At 40.2% G+C, this 19726-nt stretch overlaps 1 protein-coding gene and 1 non-coding gene across 10 annotated transcripts in view; both read left to right on the top strand.

The window, feature by feature from the left end:
- PATJ (PATJ crumbs cell polarity complex component) overlaps positions 1–19726 on the top strand; it is a 424767-nt gene that overhangs the window by 76578 nt on the left and 328463 nt on the right. For all 9 annotated transcript variants that reach the window (XM_054484672.2, XM_054484719.2, XM_054484700.2 and 6 more), the window contains 2 exons: positions 10168–10302; positions 14742–14903. In XM_054484672.2, the coding sequence (XP_054340647.1) occupies positions 10168–10302; positions 14742–14903 (297 nt within the window). The remainder of the gene's footprint in view (positions 1–10167; positions 10303–14741; positions 14904–19726) is intronic.
- On the top strand, positions 3633–3739 carry LOC129022985 (U6 spliceosomal RNA). Its single transcript, XR_008496621.1, has one exon. It is a non-coding gene; the product is annotated as a U6 spliceosomal RNA (small nuclear RNA).

The raw sequence follows: 19726 nt of genomic DNA, 5'->3' as shown, positions 1-19726 counted from the left end.
GGCGTGGTGGTGGGTGCCTGTAATCCCATCTACTCGAGAGGCTGAGGCAGGAGAATCGCTTGAACCTGGGAGGCGGAGGCCTCAGTGAGCCAAGATTGTGCCACTGTACTCCAGCCTGGGCAATACAGTGAGATTCTGTCTTAAAAAAAAAAAAAAAACACAGCCTCCCCGGGTAATCCACAAAAGACCCTGGGGTGTTTACCAGTCCTCTTATCCTGGTGGAACCTGAACTCTAATCTTCTCTCCTTAGTAGAGTGGACTGCTGAAATACTTGCTTTGCTTTTCCAAGGTTTCCTGATTAGCTTTTTAACCTCCTCTGTCATATTGCTTTAGAACTCAGGATATGTCCTTTCAGGGAAGTCCTGCCCTGATCAGGCTCCATTCATCACGTGGTTCAGCTTTACTTGTCTGTCCTCCCACATTCAAAGCCTAAGACCCTGAATCATCATGTTTTATAATAAGTAAAAGACAGCAAAGAAAAAAGGCACAAAGCACACCTTGTGTACATTTTTAGAGTGTGATTCTCTTTCTCTAGGCAGAAGATGTTCTTTCTCACTCTCACTCCTTAGTTCTCTGCCTCCACTCTTACTGTGTTGTCTTTCCTGATCAACCTCTATGGAATGTACATATATTTATACACACACACACATACACACATATACATATTTGTACTCAGTAACTCTGGTATAAATGGGCAGAAGGGCTTTGAGTTGAACACACTTTCAGAACCACTTTATAAAAACTCACTAGTACATTTGGCTGTTCATTCATTCATCAAATATGTATTATAGGTACTCTGTGCTAGGTCTGCTACCGGGTGCTTGGGTTCCAGAAGAGAACAAAGCAGGAAGAAAAATTCCTGTCCTATAGAACTTATATTTTAATGGGAGGAGGCCAAAAATAAGTAAGTTTTACCGTATAGGTGATAAGTGCCATGGAGAATATTAAGGCAGGGAACATAGAAAATTCAGGAGTGGGGGTTTTTTTGCAAGTTTAGATAGGTTGGTCAGGAAAGGCTTAAGAAAGTAACATTTGATGACATGCTTTTGGAGGTAATAACTGGCCTAATTTTTTCTCTAAATAATATGAACAATAATAATTGTGTTGTAGAAGACTAAAGAGAAATAATATTTCATATATACCTTAATTAATATAGCTTAGTGTCACGATATAAGAAATGGCCAATAAATGGTAGTTTTGTTTCCCGGTTATATGCCTCTAGCACTTTTAGACTCAACTTCCAAAGGCCTTTTTCTTTTAATATGCTTTTAAAAACATTTAATTAATTGAAATTTTGTTGTGGCAAAAGTTGCTTTTCTTGTTTCCCTGTTTTCTTCACTGGAAGAAAAAGAGTCACCCAAAGTTACATTATTCTCTTCTTTTTTTTTTTTTTTTGAGATACAGTCTCGCTCTGTTGCCCAGGTTGGAGTGCAATGGCACCATCTCGGCTCACTGCAACCTCCGCTTCCCGGGTTCAAGCAATTTTTCAGCCTCAGCCTCCCGAGTAGCTGGGGTTACAGGCACCTGCTATCACACCCAGCTAATTTTTGTATTTTTGTAGAGATGGGATTTCACCGTGTTGGCCAGGCTGGTCTTGAACTCCTGACCTCAGGTGATCCGCCCACCTTGGCCTCCCAAAGCGCTGGGATTACAGGTGTGAGCCACTGTGCCCGGCCACATTATTCTCTTTACATATTTAGTTGTTAGCTACATATTTATATGTTTGCAGTCAGTATTACCTGCCTTTTGTTTTGTGTGTGTGTGTGTGTGTGTGTGCGTGCCCGTGTATGTGGGATAGAAGGGGTGTGTAGTTTTTCCATGTAACATTCATATATTTTTACATTTTTCTACATTAATTTCTTACTTATTAAATGTCCATAGAATTTTTCTTCATTTTGATCAGCTGTGATTTTTAAAAATCCTCTTATAATTGGAAATTTGCGTCCTAATTCAGTAGTTACTAATTTCTCCCTACAATATGTAAGGGAGATTTTAACTAACCAGTCAAAACCGATTTTACAGACAGGAGGATAGTAAAGGTTGCCTAGGTTGAATGACTTGACCGAAATTATACAACTGGATCGTAGCAGAGGCAGGTTGTAGCTTAGAATGCATTCATCCATTCCTCAACTATTTACTGAGCTCCTACTCTATGCCAGACACTGTGCTACCATCTGTGGGAAGCAAAATGGAAAGGGTCCTCACTCTCATAGAGCTTAGATTCTGCGATTGTGTAGGGGCATGGTAATAGACAAGTAAAAAATAACTTGATAAGATAGTTGTAGATTTTAAGAAGTGCTGCAAATGAATAAACAGTAAATTGAGCATAACTGGGGTAGGGGACACTTTAGAGGGAGCTGGGGAAAGCCTTTCTGAGCCCAGGCTTGAAGGATAAGAATGTGGAAAAGAGAAGCAGCAAGTACAGTGGCTCTGCTGTGGGAAAGGGCTTGCGTGTTGGGGGAATAGAAGTTGTTTCTTTCGAAGTGTCTGGGTCAAACTAAGTGAAGAGCAGAATATTGTTAAATGATGCTGGAGAGGAAGACTAGGTGTTAAAGGGCCCCTTGGGAGCCACGGTGATATGTATGGACTTTATCCTCAGTCACAGGTAACACCAGTGGGAGGTTTTGAGCAGGGTTTTGTCTATGATCTGAGGTCCAGGCTGGAGGTTTTTCCTCTGTCTCATCAGCTTTCTGATTAGACCAATTATGTTTCTATGGGTCTAGCTGCTTTTAGATGGTTGCCATCCCATGGCCACCACTCTTGAAGGGATGATTCCAGAAGCATCTACATGACTGGGCGGGGTGGTTTATGCATATAATCCCAGCACTTTGGGAGGCTGAGGCGGAAGATCTCAAGGCCAGGAGTTTGAGACCAACTTGGTCAACAGAGGGAGACCCTGTCTCCATATTTTTTAAAAAAGAAGCATCTTCATATATTATGGGCTAATGTTAATAGATGAGATTTTCTTCTGAGGTGGGTGGAGTTGTGGAGAAAGAGGAAGGTGAAAGCTATTTACAGTGACTTAAGCATTAGCTGCACTGCTTCTAGGAAGCTGTTAATCATGACACAAGAACAGTTTTCCCGCATCTAGGGAGACTTGCACTTTTAGGGATGGCTTTCTTGGCAAGTGTTTACTTTTAAGATAATCACAGCTCTATGAGGGAGAAGCATTAAGCTCATTCTAGTGACCTTTCTGCTGGCCATCAATTGTAATATGAAGTGAGCATCAGTAATATCGCTTGTGTGGGAAACAAAAACACCAGGACCTGCTCTCTGGTTTTGACAAAACACATGACAAATTTAACTTTATTTCTCTCTTGAGTTATATTTCCTGACCCAGAGAACATTATGGTTTCTCCCCAACCACTTTATAATGAACAAATATAATTTTTAAGGCAAGTGGGATGTACTGGGCTTTCCAAGAGTTATAGTGGATGTTACTTTTCAGTTACCAGGGCTGGTTCTTTGCTTTAAATATATTTTCTCCTATATTTCTAATAGTAACCTTATTGGTCAGCAAGCATTTTCCCCTTCCCATTTTTAATATGGGAAACTTGACTGTCAGGCAGGTAAAGTAAATTGCCCAAGATCATATGCAGCTAGTAAGGGGGTGGAATTAGGAAACAAATCATGTGCTTGCTTAGGCAGCACATATACTAAAATTGGAATGATACAGAGAAGATTAGCATGGCCCCTGTGCAAGGATGACGCACAAATTCGTGAAGTGTTCCAGAACTATTAAAAAATGAATTTATAAAAAATTTTCAAAAAAGGAAACAAATCAAGGGTTATCTGGCTTCTAAGCTTACATCATTCTTTTTTTTTCTTTTAAATTTTAAATAGATAATATGTGGGCAAGACATACAATTTAAAAGGTATAGAAATATATACTACAAAAGGTGATTTTTTTCTCCCACCCCAGTCCTCTCATCCACAGAAGCAATGCTGTTATCAGTTCTCAAGGATATAATTTTATACTTTGCTGCTCTCTTTTTAAGTGGAGAACGTAAGACACAGAATCAAATAACTATAGTAGCAGTGGTTACCTAGTAGTGCAGGTGGCATATCAGAAACATCAGAGGAGCTTTTTCAAAATACACATGCCCTATTTTGTTCCTCCTTGCTGATACTCTGATTCTGTAGGTTTGGAGTAAGGTTCCTAAAGGGAATTTTGATTCCTTTCTTGCCTCACTCTGTAGAGAATTATTATTCAGATATTGCTAAAATGCCTAATGTGTGTTCTAGAAGGATATTACTTCCTCAAGACAGATGGAGGCTTATTGGTAGGATGGCATTTGAACTATATTCTGAAGAATAGATTTGGAGTACAAATGAGTACAATGGGTATTTCAGGTGAAGGTACTACCGTGAACATATGTAGGGAGAGAAAGCCAAATGCAAAGTGTTAGTTCAAGTATCAAAAATTCAGATATATCACATAGGCCAGGCAGGAAACATAAATTATATATAAAATGCTAAATAGCAACTGATGTTTGACCTTAATATTAGGTGACGGAAGAGAACTTCCAGTTTACTACTGTACAACAGAGTACCTGTTACTCATTTTTTGAACACTCTGAATTAAAATTTTGGAGGGGACCGGGAACGGTGGCTCACACCTGTAATCCTAGCACTTTGGGAGGCCGAGGTGGGTGGATCACCTAAGGTCAGGGGTTCGAGACCAGCCTGACCAACATGATGAAACCCCATCTCTACTAAAAATACAAAAATTAGCCAGGCATGGTGGTGTGCACCTGTAATCCTAGCTGCTGGGGAGGTTAAGGCAGAATCACTTGAAGTTGAGAGGCAGTGGTTGCGGTGAGCCGAGATTGCACCATTGCACTCCAGCCTGGGCAACAAGAGCGAAACTCTGTCTCAAAAAAAATAGAATAAAATAAAATAAAATAAAATTTTGGAAGGGTGAGAAAAACAAAACATAAATGAAGCTCTAATGGATAGATTGTTTTGTATAACCTCTGATGGGGCACACCTAAGTTCGGAGGCCATCATGCTTGTGGTTTTCCATTACTTTAAAACTTGCAGCCTCATTCTTGAAAAGTTTGTTTTTTATTTATGATAAATTTAGTAACTCCCTAATCTTTAAACATAAATGGCTATTTAATGCTTTGTGTATGAGAGTTACAAGAACCAATCATGGGTTCTTTCTGTTCTATTTTCTGTCAAGTTCAACATTTTTGGAAAATCCTTCCCCATCCCACTGACACCTTTTTGAAGCATTCCTTTCCAGAAGTTTCTTCTCCCCCTGAAGCAATATCATTTATATTCCCACTTAAGCATTTTGATATCCTGTTTTAGTATCCTAAAAGTAAAGCTTTGAGCAAAATGAATGGGCTGTAGTTTGTTTCATAATAAGTCTCGCCACTTGTGGGCAGAAGGCCTCAAGCCTTCTTGATCTCATTTGATCTTCATTTTTGCACTAACAGTAAAGCACACAATGGCCATGCTTCCCTTGAATGCATTTCCTTGTATCCTTTACTTATATCAGGATCATGAAAATCCTGTTGCTCATTAACTTTGTCAGTTTAAATAGAACCCCTCACAAAGCACGTTGAATATGCATCAAAAAGCATGACATGCAGTGTGTGTGAAGGCACCAATCATCTGTTTCACTCACTCTGTCATTTCAGCACTTTCTGCTAAGAACTCTGCATACTGAAAGGGGTGGACAACTAAAAGAGACAGATGAAATGCTTGATTTGTTTAGTTGCTAAATGCAGCTGGGACAGGTAATTAAACAGTCTTACTCCCGCAGAGAAGCCTGCAGCAATGTAACATGAAATCTTAGAAACCCAGCTGTACTCAAATTTAGATTCAGAACTAATATTAGGTAGGCATCCTTCAGATTGACAGATTTCGTAAACGTAATTTCTGGTTTGTTTGTTCAGCCTAATTGAAGATAGAGCATGTTTTGTTCACCATTTAAGTTTTCTAGGGAGCATGTGGTGTTTACATACCTGGGGGAATAGCCTAGAAGGCACAGCCCATGTCTGGAGAGCACGGGATGACATGGGTGAGCCTCTGCAAATCCTGACTCCAACTGTTCCATGGAGGTGGGAATGGGGGTCATCATATGAATAGATGCAGATTGGGAGAGGATTGGAACCAATTCTTGCCTTAACCCTTTTATCTTGTATGAGGGCATGTCATTATGTAAGTAGCAAAGATCTCTGTGTGTAAAGCGGGATCTTTGTTTTAATTTGGGCACTTATTTCTATGCAGAAGTTGTTACCACCATTTACTCATTTGCTCAAACCAGAAATTTAGCAATTATCCTTTTTGCTCACCTCCCACAGCCATCCCCCAGTAAGCTTTTTTGTAGGGCTGACTCAGTGTTATCCCTCAAGTCTCACCTTAAGTGTCCCTTTCAGTGTGGAGCCTGCTCTGACCAACTTTCCAAAATGGCCTCCACTAGTGGGGCTCTGATATCATAACCCTGATTCCTTCCTTGCAGCGCTTAACACAATTAGTAACTGCTTGTTTGTTTTTCACACAATGGTCACACATTCCTTGGATGCATTTCCTTATATTCTTTGCCTATCATATCAGGACTGTGATAATCTTGCTGCTTGTTGATTGGTTGTTTATTTATGTATTTGCTTTGTCTACTTACCTTTTTGCCTATTTATTATCTGTCTGCCATGCTAGATGTTAGTTCTAGGAGGGCAAAGACTTCATCCTGTATTTCCAGCTCATAGCCCAATGCCTTGCGCACAGTTTATACCCCGTACATATATGCTGGATATCATGTCCAAACTGTATTATAGATCAGTGGTATGCTGGTAAGTTTCTAGCTCTCAAAAGCAGCGGGGGGTGGCAGGCGGCAGTAGGGGGGCGCGGGTGGGAAGGCAGCTCCAATTTGCAGCATGTGCCAATATCTGTGGTGAAAATACTCCCACCATGGCAGATATAAAGCTACCAAAATGGCGTCACCGATCAGTGAGCTGAGAGGCAATGCACCGTAGCGCTTCATTGCTGCAGGCTTCTCTGTAGGAGTAAGACTGTTTAATTACTTGTCCCACCTGCATTTAGCAACTAACCAAATCAAGCACTTCATGTGTCTCTTTCAGTTGTCCACCCCTCAGTATTCTTTGAGTTCTGATAGAGAGTGTTCCTCTCTGTACAGATATAGTAGATATAAATCACTTCATGAACATAGATATTAGTAAAAGAGTGAAAAATAATTAGGAAGTGATGCATTTTGAGTACTTGTTACATTTATTTTTTATTTTACTTTATTTAATTAATTAATTTATTTATTTTTTGAGATGGAGTCTCGCTGTGTCACCCAGGCTGGAGTGCAGTGGTGCAATCTCGGCTCACTGCAACCTCTGCCTCCTGGGTTCGAGGAATTCTCCTGCCTCAGCCTCCCAAGTAGCTGGGATTACAGGTGTGCCCCACCATGCTCAGCTAATTTTTGTATTTTTAGTAGAGACGAGGTTTCAGTTGGCCAGGCTGGTCTTGAACTCCTGACCTCAGGCAATCCACCCGCATCGGCCTCCCAAAGTGTTGGGATTACAGGCGTGAGCCACCGCGCCTGGCCTGTTTATTTATTTGTTTATTTATTTAGAGACGGAATTTCAGTCTTGTTGCCCAGGCTAGAGTGCAATGGCTCAATCTCAGCTCACTGCAACCTCTGCCTCCTGGGCTCAAGCGATTCTCCTGTCTCAGCCTCCTGAGTAGCTGGGATTATAGGCATGTGCCACCACACTCAGCTAATTTTGTATTTTTAGTAGAGATGGGGTTTCTCCATGTTGTTCAGGCTGGTCTTGAACTCACTACCTCAGGCGATCTGCCCGCCTTGGCCTCCCAAAGTGTTGGGATTAAAGGTGTGAGCTACCACACCCGGCCTACATTTATTTTTATTAATTGTAACTTTATATGGTTTACTTTTAAATAATAGCTGTGTTTAACAACTGGCTTGCAAAATCAGTGAAAATTTAACAGTCTGCTCTCAAGCCAGTATAAGCCCCAGCACCGCACTGGGGATGAGCTATGGTGGATCCACTGGCAACTCTCTGCCCTGTAGCATCTGGCTCATAAACAAGGAAGGAAGACAGTTGGCAGAGATGAGTGGTAAACTGTTAATACAGAAACACTTCTCTGAGAGCTTTTCCTCACCTCCTTTAGATGTCCTGCTACATGACACTAATATCTCCTTAGCTATCCATACCCATGATTTGGTACAATGACAAGAGAATGAAGTGGCAGCAGTGAGGAAGAAAGAAAGCACAGAGAGGGAACAGGAGGAAAAACTATCTTTTTTTTTTTTTTTTTGAGGCAGAGTCTCGCTCTGTCGCCCAGGCTGGAGTGCAGTGGCGTGATCTCAGCTCACTGCAAGCTCCACCTCCCGGGTTTACTTATGCCATTCTCCTGCCTCAGCCTCCCGAGTAGCTGGGACTACAGGCACCTGCCACCATACCTGGCTAATTTTTTTGTATTTTTAGTAGAGACGGGGTTTCACCGTGTTAGCCAGGATGGTCTCAATCACCTGACCTTGTGATCCTCCCGCTCGGCCTCCCAAAGTGTTGGGATTACAGGCGTGAGCTATCGTGCCCGGCCGGAAAAACTATCTTAACCTTTCATTTAGAGAACTAGAATGTCTTCTTGCCAGAGACGGTCATAGATCCTGAAGTGCTTAGTGGTCAGGAGCTCTTAATTTTCAGGAAATTATCCCAGGGCTAGAAGTCCCTCATGTGCATGTTGAGGTCTTAGTCAGCCAGACTCCTTGCCACTTCACATTTGTCTGCATGTCTATAGTGAGACAGAAGTGAGCCTCAGATGTTGTCTGAAGGAAGGCCTGTGGCACTCTGGGGAGTGAAAGCAGAAGACTGAGGGAGGTGGCAAGCTCAGGGATAGACGATCACAGAGAAGAGGAAGAGAGCCACATGGTGGATGCACTGCCACCCTGTGTAGGGTTTTCTCCTTATAAAATATAGTTTGAGGTAGGTCTGGTGTTTTTTAGGTATCAGACTATTGATACAGGAAATGTAAATCATCATGAGTACCATTTACCATATTTGAGATTACAAGGCCACAGTGAGAAATCTTTAGTCTGTCTTTGAAAGTCAGGGGAATGGAGTTTGGTGAATGCCCTTGACTGTTACAACCAACAAAGATGAGTGCAACTGAGACACTCATCTCTTTATTCGACATTGGCTAGAGTTTCTCAGCCCTTGACTCGTATCTTAGCCCATATGAATCCTCACAGACCTAGAATGGATAAACGATTGCCTTTCCCAAATCGGAAATGTTTTCACTTAAGTTGGCTAGATGGAAAAGGACATCTTAAATGAGGCACTATTTTTCATGGATTAGTTCAAATAACATTTAATGAGCCCACGTTTAGTGCCAGGTTCTGTTCCAGGGCTGAAGTTATGGAGATTAAAGGTACCGACTCTGCATTCAGGTAAGTAGTGGAAGAGGGACAATCAAGAAACTAGGAATTCTCAACATGGCGAAACCTCGTCTCTACTAAAAATACAAAAAAATTAGCCGGGCATGGTGGCGCACGCCTGTAGTCCCAGCCACTTGGGAACCTGAGGCATAAGAATTGCTTGAACCCGGGAGGTGGAGGTTACAGTGAGCTGAGACTGCACCACTATACTTCTGCACTCCAGCCTAGGCAACAGAGCGAGACTGTGTCAAAAAAAAAAAAAAAGAAATTCTAAGCGCAGTATGTTGTGAGCTGTGATGGAGATGTATACAGGGCAGTCTTGAACCCCAGATGGAGGCTCATGAACTCAGGGCTTCCTGCCATGGCATTTAGTGTGAGTAGAAGTTAATTAGATAATAAAGAAAAGTTAGAATGTTCTAGGGGATGGAGTGTCCCATAGAAAAGTGAAACACAGCATATATACTGGGGACTGTGGAAGTGTGGACTGCCTGGAGCTTAGAATTGAGGGTAAGACTGTATACATCTGTCTCCTCATTTCCAAGGAATCTGGAAGGAAAAGAGGAGTGAGAACAAGATGACCAATGACTTCATAATTTTACCTGAAGCTAATTTTCCCATTATTGTCCTCTTTTAGGATTTTGGTGATCTAATTCAAGAGGTGGGGTTTTTCACTTCAAAATAGCACTGGATGGAGGATGAATAGCTGGATGTGTCATTGTCATGTTTGATCATTGCTTTGTGTTTTGCTACAGCTGCTGCCTATTCACACTCTGAGGCTTGGTGTGGAAGTGGATTCCTTTGATGGGCACCATTATATTTCTTCAATTGTTTCTGGTGGTCCTGTTGATACATTGGGTCTCCTACAGCCAGAAGATGAGCTGCTTGAGGTAAAATTTATGGGGAAAGAAAGACACAGGCAGGAATTTGTGAGTTTTAGGAAAATGTGTTCTCATCACAAATCCCCTGAGTTATAGTGTCACCAATGCCAATGTAATATGAGCCTCTTAGATTGAAAAAACCGAACAGCTTACTGGATGATAAAGGAAGGAGCTGTGCTTTCAGTTTATTTTCCCCATCTTTGGGGCTCCTGAGATGTTCTTTATTTAAATGAATGACTAGGAAAGAAGTTTGATAGCATATTAGTATCTTTTTAAGCAAAATTTGAATTCCTGAGCCTTGTTGCAACATATAGCCACATTTATTTGCAGGTTTTATTGATTATTTCTAACAAGGATTACAGCTGAATGACCTCAGGCATACTGGTTTTCACGTTTTCTCCTTGGGACTTCTCCCTCAAAATGGCAGCCTCTATTGGGCTTGCCCAGGCTCTCCAGCCTCTCTTTAATCAAAGCAGTTCTAGAGCACCTCTGCTTTGAAAGAACTTTCTTGAGAGGAAAGGTCTTGGGGAATGGTCACACAAAAAGACTGCATAGAAGAGGGTTCTCCCAAGAGTTAGGATACACAAGAAGCCCTAGGTTGATTCTATTGAATCCAATAGAATCTACTAGGTGGATTCAATAGAATCCACCTAGTAGCTTTAGCCAAGATCAGAATCCCATGGGCCTTGATTTTAGAGATTTTTTTTTTTTTTTCTAAAATTTATGTTTGCTCACAGTGAAATGACAGGGATAGCAAGAAGGTCTCATGTTGGGTGTAATTGCAATTTATTAGTAGTGTCCAGCCACCTAAAGGAGTATAATGGGAAGGATTTTGGTTGAATTTCAATTTCAGAGGGAAAAGTGCTACGACTAGTTATCAGATTCTGTCATAAGCATGGGAGGGTAGGGTATTGGAGTCCTGTTTTAAGATGTAGTAAGTTGCTTATTTTTAGAGGTGTTCAAGGGAATGGTATTGGGCTTCTTATTGCAGATTAATGCCCTACATTTTATTAGAATAATTATGCTTTCTTTTTGGTCTTCCTCTTCTTATTGGCTGGGCACGGGCATATCTTTGTGGATATCATACACGATCATTTGTAGATTGCAGACTATTGCTGTAGTATGTAGTTATTAGGTATTGAGAAATGAGATACATTTGTTTGGGAGAAGTGGAGGTATGAGTATAACCAATTTAATTCACTTTTTTTTTTCGAGATGGGGTCTTGCTATGTTGCCCAAGCTGGTCTCAAACCCCTGAACTCAAACAGTCCACCCACCTCAGTCTCCCAAAGTGCTGGGATTACATGTGTGAGCCACTGCACCCGGTCCACTTTTTTTTTTTTTTTGGTGGCAAAATATATATAACATGAAATTTACCATTTTAACCTTTTTTCCTTTTTTTTTTTTTTTTTTTTAGAGTCAGAGTCTCACTCTGTTGCCCGGGCTGGAGTGCAGTGGTGTGATCATAGCTTACTGCAGCATCAAACTCCTGGGCTCAAGCAATCTTCCCACCTCAACCTCCCGAGTAGCTAGGACCATAGCTGTGCGCCACCATGCCCAGCTAATTTTTTAGTTATTTTGTAGAGACAGGGTCTTGCTATTTTGCCCATGCTGGTCTTGAACTCCTGGCCTCAAGCAATTCTTCTACCTGGGCCTCCCAAAGTACTGGAATTACAGTCATGAGCCACCATGCCTGGCCCATTTTAACCATTTTTCAGGGTGAAATTTGGTGTTATTAAGTATAAATCACTACTAGTATGTGGTAGGTGCTAAAGAAATGTTGGCTGGATCACAGTAGAGCAAGTATAGGTGATCTCAGCCATCAGCTAAATTCTGTATGCTTTAGCCAAGACTAGGATCCCATGGACCTACCACCTTGTAAAAGAATGTGCTATAATAAGGTAGTGTGAAGATTTTTTGAATTCTTAAATATAGATAATCTGGTGAAAGATCTTGGGATAAGGAAAGAAGCACAGATTTGGAGTCAGAAAAGCCACTTTTGGTCTGAATTGCCACAGGTTAGCATGTGTCCCTTGGTATGTCACTTGACTTTGTTGAGAATCAGTTCCTTCATCAATAAATGACCACTTCACTATGCACTGGTAAGGATCTAATGAAATACCATCCATGTAAATTATAAAGCATTATCTCATTACGGGGTATTGGCAATATTATCACTGTGAAAAAGGCATATTAACAGGCTTTATGGGGTGGGATGATGGTTGGATGTGGTAAAATAGTGGGGCCGCACTTGTGCAATGTTCTGTACTCTGGAAGTGTGTATGTGTGTGTGCATTTTGCAGTCAAAAACTTGGGATAATTGAGTTTTGACAGCACTTAAGAGGGTCACAAGTTGAAGGACCTTGAGAAGTATTGTGAATTCTAAAATAAAAATTAGCTTCTTCTGAATAACCAAAAATACAAAATTTAAAAGTCTCATACAGTTAGCCAAATTAGCTTCTTCTGAATAACCAAAAATACAAAATTTAAAAGTCTCAGTACAGTTAGCCAAATCAACTCCTGAACTCAAAGTGTCGTGTGTGTGTGTGTGTGTGTGTGTGTGTGTGTGTGTGTTTAATGTACTCCTTGGAACTTAAAACCAGAAACACAAATATGCTTTGGGGTTAGAACACTGTGCCAAGTCTCAGCCCAGAACAGCTATTTACAGCAGCGATAAATCCCCTTAGATAGGAGCTGGTAATGGGAAGTGTGACCAATCCCTTTAGCAACAGAGCAGTGAGGAGGACTACCAGGCACTGGTATAATAATTGGAGACAATTCAAATGAATAAGTAATGAGATAAATAAATATTTAAAGGTACTCCAAGATAAAAACCTGAGAAGTGACTTTCTAATTTGTTGAAGTGAAACACAAACTCATACTCATGTATGGGTAGAATTCCTGCTCTGATTCTATCTCTGTGCATTTTTTTAGTATGTTATTACCCATTTAGTTGATTTGAGAACTTTGTGCACTTGTGACACCAGTTGAAATCATGGATACGGTGTGACCAGTGATGGGTACCTCCCTGCCTCTTCTTGTGTAAAGGTTGACTTGCAATTATCCCAAGGAAAAACCTTTCATCAGCTGCTGAGCTTGCTGTCACCTAGACCTCTTCATTTGTCATGAAGACTTTCCAGTAGAGCTAGCTTCCTAAAGTGCACGTGGGTCTCTTTACCATGTGGTGGTTTCTTTGTAAATAATTAAGAGGCAGGGAGATATGTCTGACTTGATGGCAAAGTGCTTGATATGTTACAGGCTTGAGAGTGGTTCCCAGGAATAGTGGACCTGAGACTCAGCCCGCTGCTGAAGGTTTCCAGCAACCCAGTGTCCTCTTCCTCTTTGGTGCAGTGAAAGATTTGTAGAAGGGCTTCTCCCAGTAAAGTCAGGCTGGCCAGTTATCTGAACGTTAGCACAGCACCTATTAGAAATTAATGCCAAACTAGAAATATCTTTAAAACAAATAATGCTTCTAAACCCTCCCAGGAGGGTAGGAGTCAGATGCGAAAAGATTATTTGTTGCCTGGATTCTGTTCATGCCTCAGCTTTTTGGGAGTAGCAGACAGATCAGCTCTTAGAGACCTATAGTAGAACTGACAGGACCCTTTGAGCTCAAGTCATATATATGAAAAATTAGAATTATGTAGCCAAATCATCTTTGGTGCCAAGTATTACTATTATGCGCCAAAAGTAATATGAAATTTAGATAATTTTTTGGTGACAAGGATTAATCATTAATAAAGATACTTTTTTCTTTTAAACATGAGACACTTGCATAAAATTATTTTAAAAATTATTTTAGTAATTTCTATATATGCTTGATTGCTGTATCAGCAGAGCATGTAACTGATGCAAAATTATGTATATTTCTTTTCAATAGAAGTTATTTTTCTAGGATGGTATTAAGAGTGTATAGGATGTGAAAGAATGTTGTGGACTGATGTTAAATTTTGACAGCCAAGTGTTCTAGACTTATTAGCTCTACTTTAAGCAGTAAATCAAACATATTTTTAACATCCTTAAATTTCCGTAGTGATATTCTTATAAAGTGAAAATGCAAAGGGAAACAGTCTTAAAGGGCTGTAAATGATACTTAGTGTGTTTAAGGAGAGCTGAGTAGACATTGGAGTATTGAAAGGAGAAACCACAGTGCTGCAAAAAATTAGGTAGATCCCTTACCCAGTAAGGGCATACTCTGCATGCATTTTGTACTTTATCCATCAATACACGCAAAGATTTAGCCTTAGATTTTAAAAATTTTAAGGATTTCTAACATTTTTATTTGCATATTATTTAATCATAAATAATATGATGAAAACGAGGCCCCTTGTTTACCGGGAAAATAAAATGATGTCCTATTTTCATTTTGGTAGATAGATATAAATAAGAGATTTTTGTTTTTTCGTTTGGGGCTGCCTCAGTTCTGACTTATCCCCTTGTCTTCCTAGGTCAATGGCATGCAGCTTTATGGAAAATCTCGCCGAGAAGCAGTCTCCTTTCTTAAAGAAGTGCCACCCCCTTTTACTTTGGTTTGCTGTCGGAGGTTGTTTGATGATGAGGCTTCTGTAGATGAACCAAGGCGCACTGAAACCTCTCTTCCTGAGGTGGAGGTACTAAATGAATTAGTGCGGTTCCCATAGGCATGCCCATTCAACAAAGATGCCCAGAAGACTGTACTGCAATAAGAAGGGAGGGGAAACCATTCCACTCTGCTCTTTTTTTACTTGACTAAGGCAACAATGCATAGCTTTTCAAATTGTTACCCTTCATTTAACATCAAAAAATTCTTTCCTTCCCTTTCCTTGACATGTTGGCAACATTGATGCACATGCATTTTGATTTTAGAGAATCTTTTTTTTTAGTAATTTCCTGGATTCATTATTTTTGGCTTCTAGTTCAACTCAGTTTGTCTTATGTAAGTTTAAGGTGTTTGCGAGTGTTGCATATTTAATGTACTCCCCTTTTTAAGAGCCTTAAAAATATGAAACTCAGCCGGGTGCGGTGGCTCAGGCCTGTAATCCCAGCACTTTGGGAGGCCGAGGCGGGCGGAACACCTGAGGTTGGGAGTTGGAGACCAGCCTGACCATCATGGAGAAACCCTGTCTCAAAGTACAAAAAATTAGCCAGGCATGGTGGCACATGCCTGTAATCCCAGCAACTTGGGAGGCTGAGGCAGGAAAATCACTTGAAGCCGGGAGGCAGAGGTTGCGATGAGCCGAGATCATGCCATTGCACTCCAGCTTGGGCAACAAGAGCGAAACTCCGTCTCAAAAAAAAAAAACTTTATGATAAATTTCAAAGTGAGTCTGGAAATTGCCATAAAACCCTTCAGAAGATCAGAGAATGAAATAACACTTTATATGCTCTTGGTACTCTTTTTTTTTTTTTTTTTTTTGAAGAGCACTGTAATTATGAAAACAGTTTGTTTTTTTTTTTTCAAACAGGATCTCCCCAGGCTGGAGCACAGTGTTTTGAACATGGCTCACTGTAGCCTCGACCTTCTGGGATCAAGCAATCCTCCCGCCTCAGCCTCCCAAGTAGCTGGGACCACAGGCACATGCCACCACACCCAGCTAACTAAAAAATTTTTTTCGTACAGTCAGGGTCTTGCCGTATTTCCCAGGGTGGTCTCAAACTCCTGGACTCAAGCAGTCCTCCCACCTCAACCCCCCAAAGTGCTGGGATTATAGGTGTGAGCCACTCTACCCAGCTGGAAGAGTTTTGAGCACATACTTTGCCATCTTATGCTCTTTGTAACCTCATCTTTTATGCTACTTTCCCCCCTTTTCAATCTCTTTTAGGTTGTAATTCCACTAAACACCAGTTTAGATTCATGGGGTCTTTTACTTAAGTTCTGGATATCAGTATACGTGAAACTAATCCTGCCCTTACTACCTCATAATTGTGAATCTTTGGGCAAATGACTTTCTGTTCATATTTTTCCTTTGAAAAATGGTGATAGTTATCATACTTACCCATCTCATGAGTTTGTGCAAGAAGGAAATGTGGTAATGTGAGCAACTTCTTAACACAATGCCTTGTACATGGGAAGTGCTCAGTAACAGTCGGCTATGGCTGTTCGAGTCTCTGCCAGTCCATCTGTTTTTGTTTTCTTATGTCCTGAAGTACATAAGAGTCTAACACTGTCTTATAGATACTTTAGTATGTATTAGTCTTGTTTATCCAAGAAGACTGTCAGCTCATTGTGGGCAAAGGCCATATCTTAAAATTATTTTCTATTTCATAGTGTTTTTAGTCTATAGTAAGCATATAAGAGGGGCTTGGTAAATTTTTGGTTATTGGTTGACTCTTTTTTAAAAAAGTGTTTAACTTGTGTAAAAACTATTTCAAGGAGGGTACTCAAATGCCACACTTTTGTGACTTTTGCTATCCTTACCAAAATGAAATATGGGTGGTGGGTTCCCTCTAAAGGCTGATAACAATGCCTTTAATCTAATCTTGCAAGGTGTGTAAATCACAAACCCCACTTGCTGACTCTCTGCCCCCGTCTGTCATGCTTTACCACAATGGTGAACAACAGCTTTGAATTATGCTAAATGTCAACCTTGCTGCCCATTAGTTGATTGCTTTCCATTCTGTAAATACAGGAATTATGCAGAATTGATTGTATCAAAGTGATATATTTCAGGTTGCAGTATAATATCTTATGTAACTTGAATGCCTTGAAATTTCTATAAACACAGGTTTTGTAATTGTGTGTGGTTTCTTAAAGTCTTGGCTCTTTTTCCATCTGTCTCTTTTTTCATTTCTCCTAATACCATCTTATATTCTTAAACCCTATCTGGTTAGGCAGCTTAGCCAAAATTCTAATACTCATTAATCAGTGAGGGTATTAAATGCCCCAGTAAAACATCAATCATGTTGTATTAGCCATTGGAACTTTACTTTTTGTTGGAAGATATAAGTGTTTTCTTTTTGAGTATATCACTTCCACACATCAGACTGAAATATGCAGAGGTTATTGATCCATAATGTTTCCACTCATTTGAAGTTTTCAGCTTCATATTGTTCCCATGTTAGGTTCAATCCACTGTGGATCGGTTATTGACCACCCATGTCTTGCAGTGACAGTTTAAGATCTGGACCAATCCTAATTTAAAAAATGTTTTTCTACCCCATAGTCTCTTGCCCAAAGCCTCCTAGATCTGATAAAAAACTTCAGAAAGTTTCAGGATACGGCATCACTGTACAAAAATCAGTAACATTTCTTTACACCAGTAACATCCAAGCTGAGAACCAAATTAGGAACTCAATCCCATTCACAATAGCCACAAAAAGAACAAAATAACTGGAATACAGCTAACCAGGGAGGTGAAAGATGTCTACAGTGAGAATTATAAAACACTGCTGATAGAAATCAGAGATGACACAAATAGAAAAACATTTCATGCTCATGGATAGAAAGAATCAATAGTGTTAAAGTGGCCATACTGCCCAAAGCAATTTATAGATTCAACGCTGTTTCTGTGACGTTTTTCACAGAATTGGAAAAAAACTATACTAAAATTTTTCCAAATTTTAAGGAAATTTTTAGAAAAATTTTTTGGAACCAAAAAAGAGCCCAAATAGCCAAAGCAGTCCTAAGCAAAAAGAACAAAGCCAGAGGTATCACACTACCCAGCTTCAAACTAGGTAGTACAAGGCTATAGTAACCAAAACAGCGCGGTATTGGTACAAAAATAGACACATAGACCAATGGAACAGGATAAAGAACCTAGAAATAAAGGTGCACATCTACAAGCATCTGTTGTTTAACAAAGCCAACAATAACAAGCAATGGGGAATGGACTTCTTATTTGGAAAATGTTGCTGGGAAAACTGGCTACCCATATGTAGAAGATTGAAACTGGACCCCTTCCTTTCACCATATACAAAAATCAACTCAACATGGGTTAAAGACTTAAATGTAGGCCGGGCGTGGTGACTCATGCCTGTAATCCCAACACTTTGGGAGGCCAAGGGGACAGATCACGAGGTCAAGAGATTGAGACCTTCCTGTCTAACACGGTGAAACCCCATCTCTACTAGAAATACAAAAAATTAGCTGGGTGTGGTGGCGGGTGTCTGTAGTCCCAGCTACTTGGGGGGCTGAGGCAGGAGAATGGCGTGAACCCAGGAGGTGGAGGTTGCAGTGAGCTGAGATCGCGCCACTGCACTCCAGCCTGAGTGACAGAGCGAGACTCCATCTCAAAAACAAACAAACAAACAAACAACAACAAAAAAAAAAGTGTAAAACCTAAAACTATAAAAACCCTAGAAGAAAACCTAGGAACTACCATTGTGGATATTGGCCTTGGCAAAGATTTCATGATGAAGATTTCAAGAGCAATTGCAAAAAAACAAAAATTGACAAGTGAGACTTAATTAAACCAAAGAGCTTTTGCACAGCAAAAGAAACTATCAGCAGAGTAAACAGGCAACCTACAGACTGAGAGAAAATATTTGCAAACTATGCATCTGACAAAGATCTAATATCCAAGAATCTATAAAGAACTTAAAACAAGCAAAAACAAACAGCCCCCATTAAAAAATGGGCAAAGGACATGCACACTTCTCAAAAGAAGACATATATGTGGCCAACCACCATATGAAAAAATGCTGAATAGCACTGATCGTTAAGAGAAATGCAAATCAAAAGTACAATGAGATACCATCTCATACCACTCACAATGGCCATTATTAAAAAGTTAAAAAATAACAGATTCTGGGGAGGTTGTGGAGAAAAGGAAACACTTAGCACTGCTGGTGGGAATGTAAATTAGTTCAGCCACTGTGGAAAGCATTTTGGAGATTTCTCAAAGAACTTAAAACAGAACTACCATTCAACCCAGTTGTTCCATTACTGTGTATATACCCAGAGGAATATAAATTGTTTTGCCATAAAGTTGCATGTGTATGTTCATCACAGTACTATTCCCAATAGCAAAGACATGGAACAAACCTAATGCCCATCAACAGTGGACTAGATAAAGAAAATGTGGTACATAGACACCATGGAATACTATCCAGCCATAAAAAAGAACGAAATCATGTCCTTTGCAGCAATCTGAATGGAGCCAGAGGCCATTATCCTAAGCAAATGAACACAGAAACAGAAAACTAAATACCACATGTTCTCACTCATAAGTGGGAGCTAAACATTGAGTACACATGGACACAAAGAAGAGAACAATATACGCTGGGGCCTACTTGGGGATAGAGAGTAGAAGGAGGGTGGGGATGAGAAAACTACCTGTCAGGCACTATGCTTATTACGTGGGTGACAAAATCTGTACATTAGACTCCTGTGACACACAATTTACCCATATAACAAACCTGCACACATACCCCCTGAACCTAAAATAAATGTTGGAGAGAATAAATACATGCATAAATAAAATAAACTTTTTAAACTAGCTATTTTCCTAATTAT

This window comes from Pongo pygmaeus, chromosome 1, assembly GCF_028885625.2.
Source record: "Pongo pygmaeus isolate AG05252 chromosome 1, NHGRI_mPonPyg2-v2.0_pri, whole genome shotgun sequence".
Taxonomy (NCBI): Eukaryota; Metazoa; Chordata; class Mammalia; order Primates; family Hominidae; genus Pongo; species Pongo pygmaeus.
This window is presented reverse-complemented; position numbering and strand designations above follow the sequence as displayed.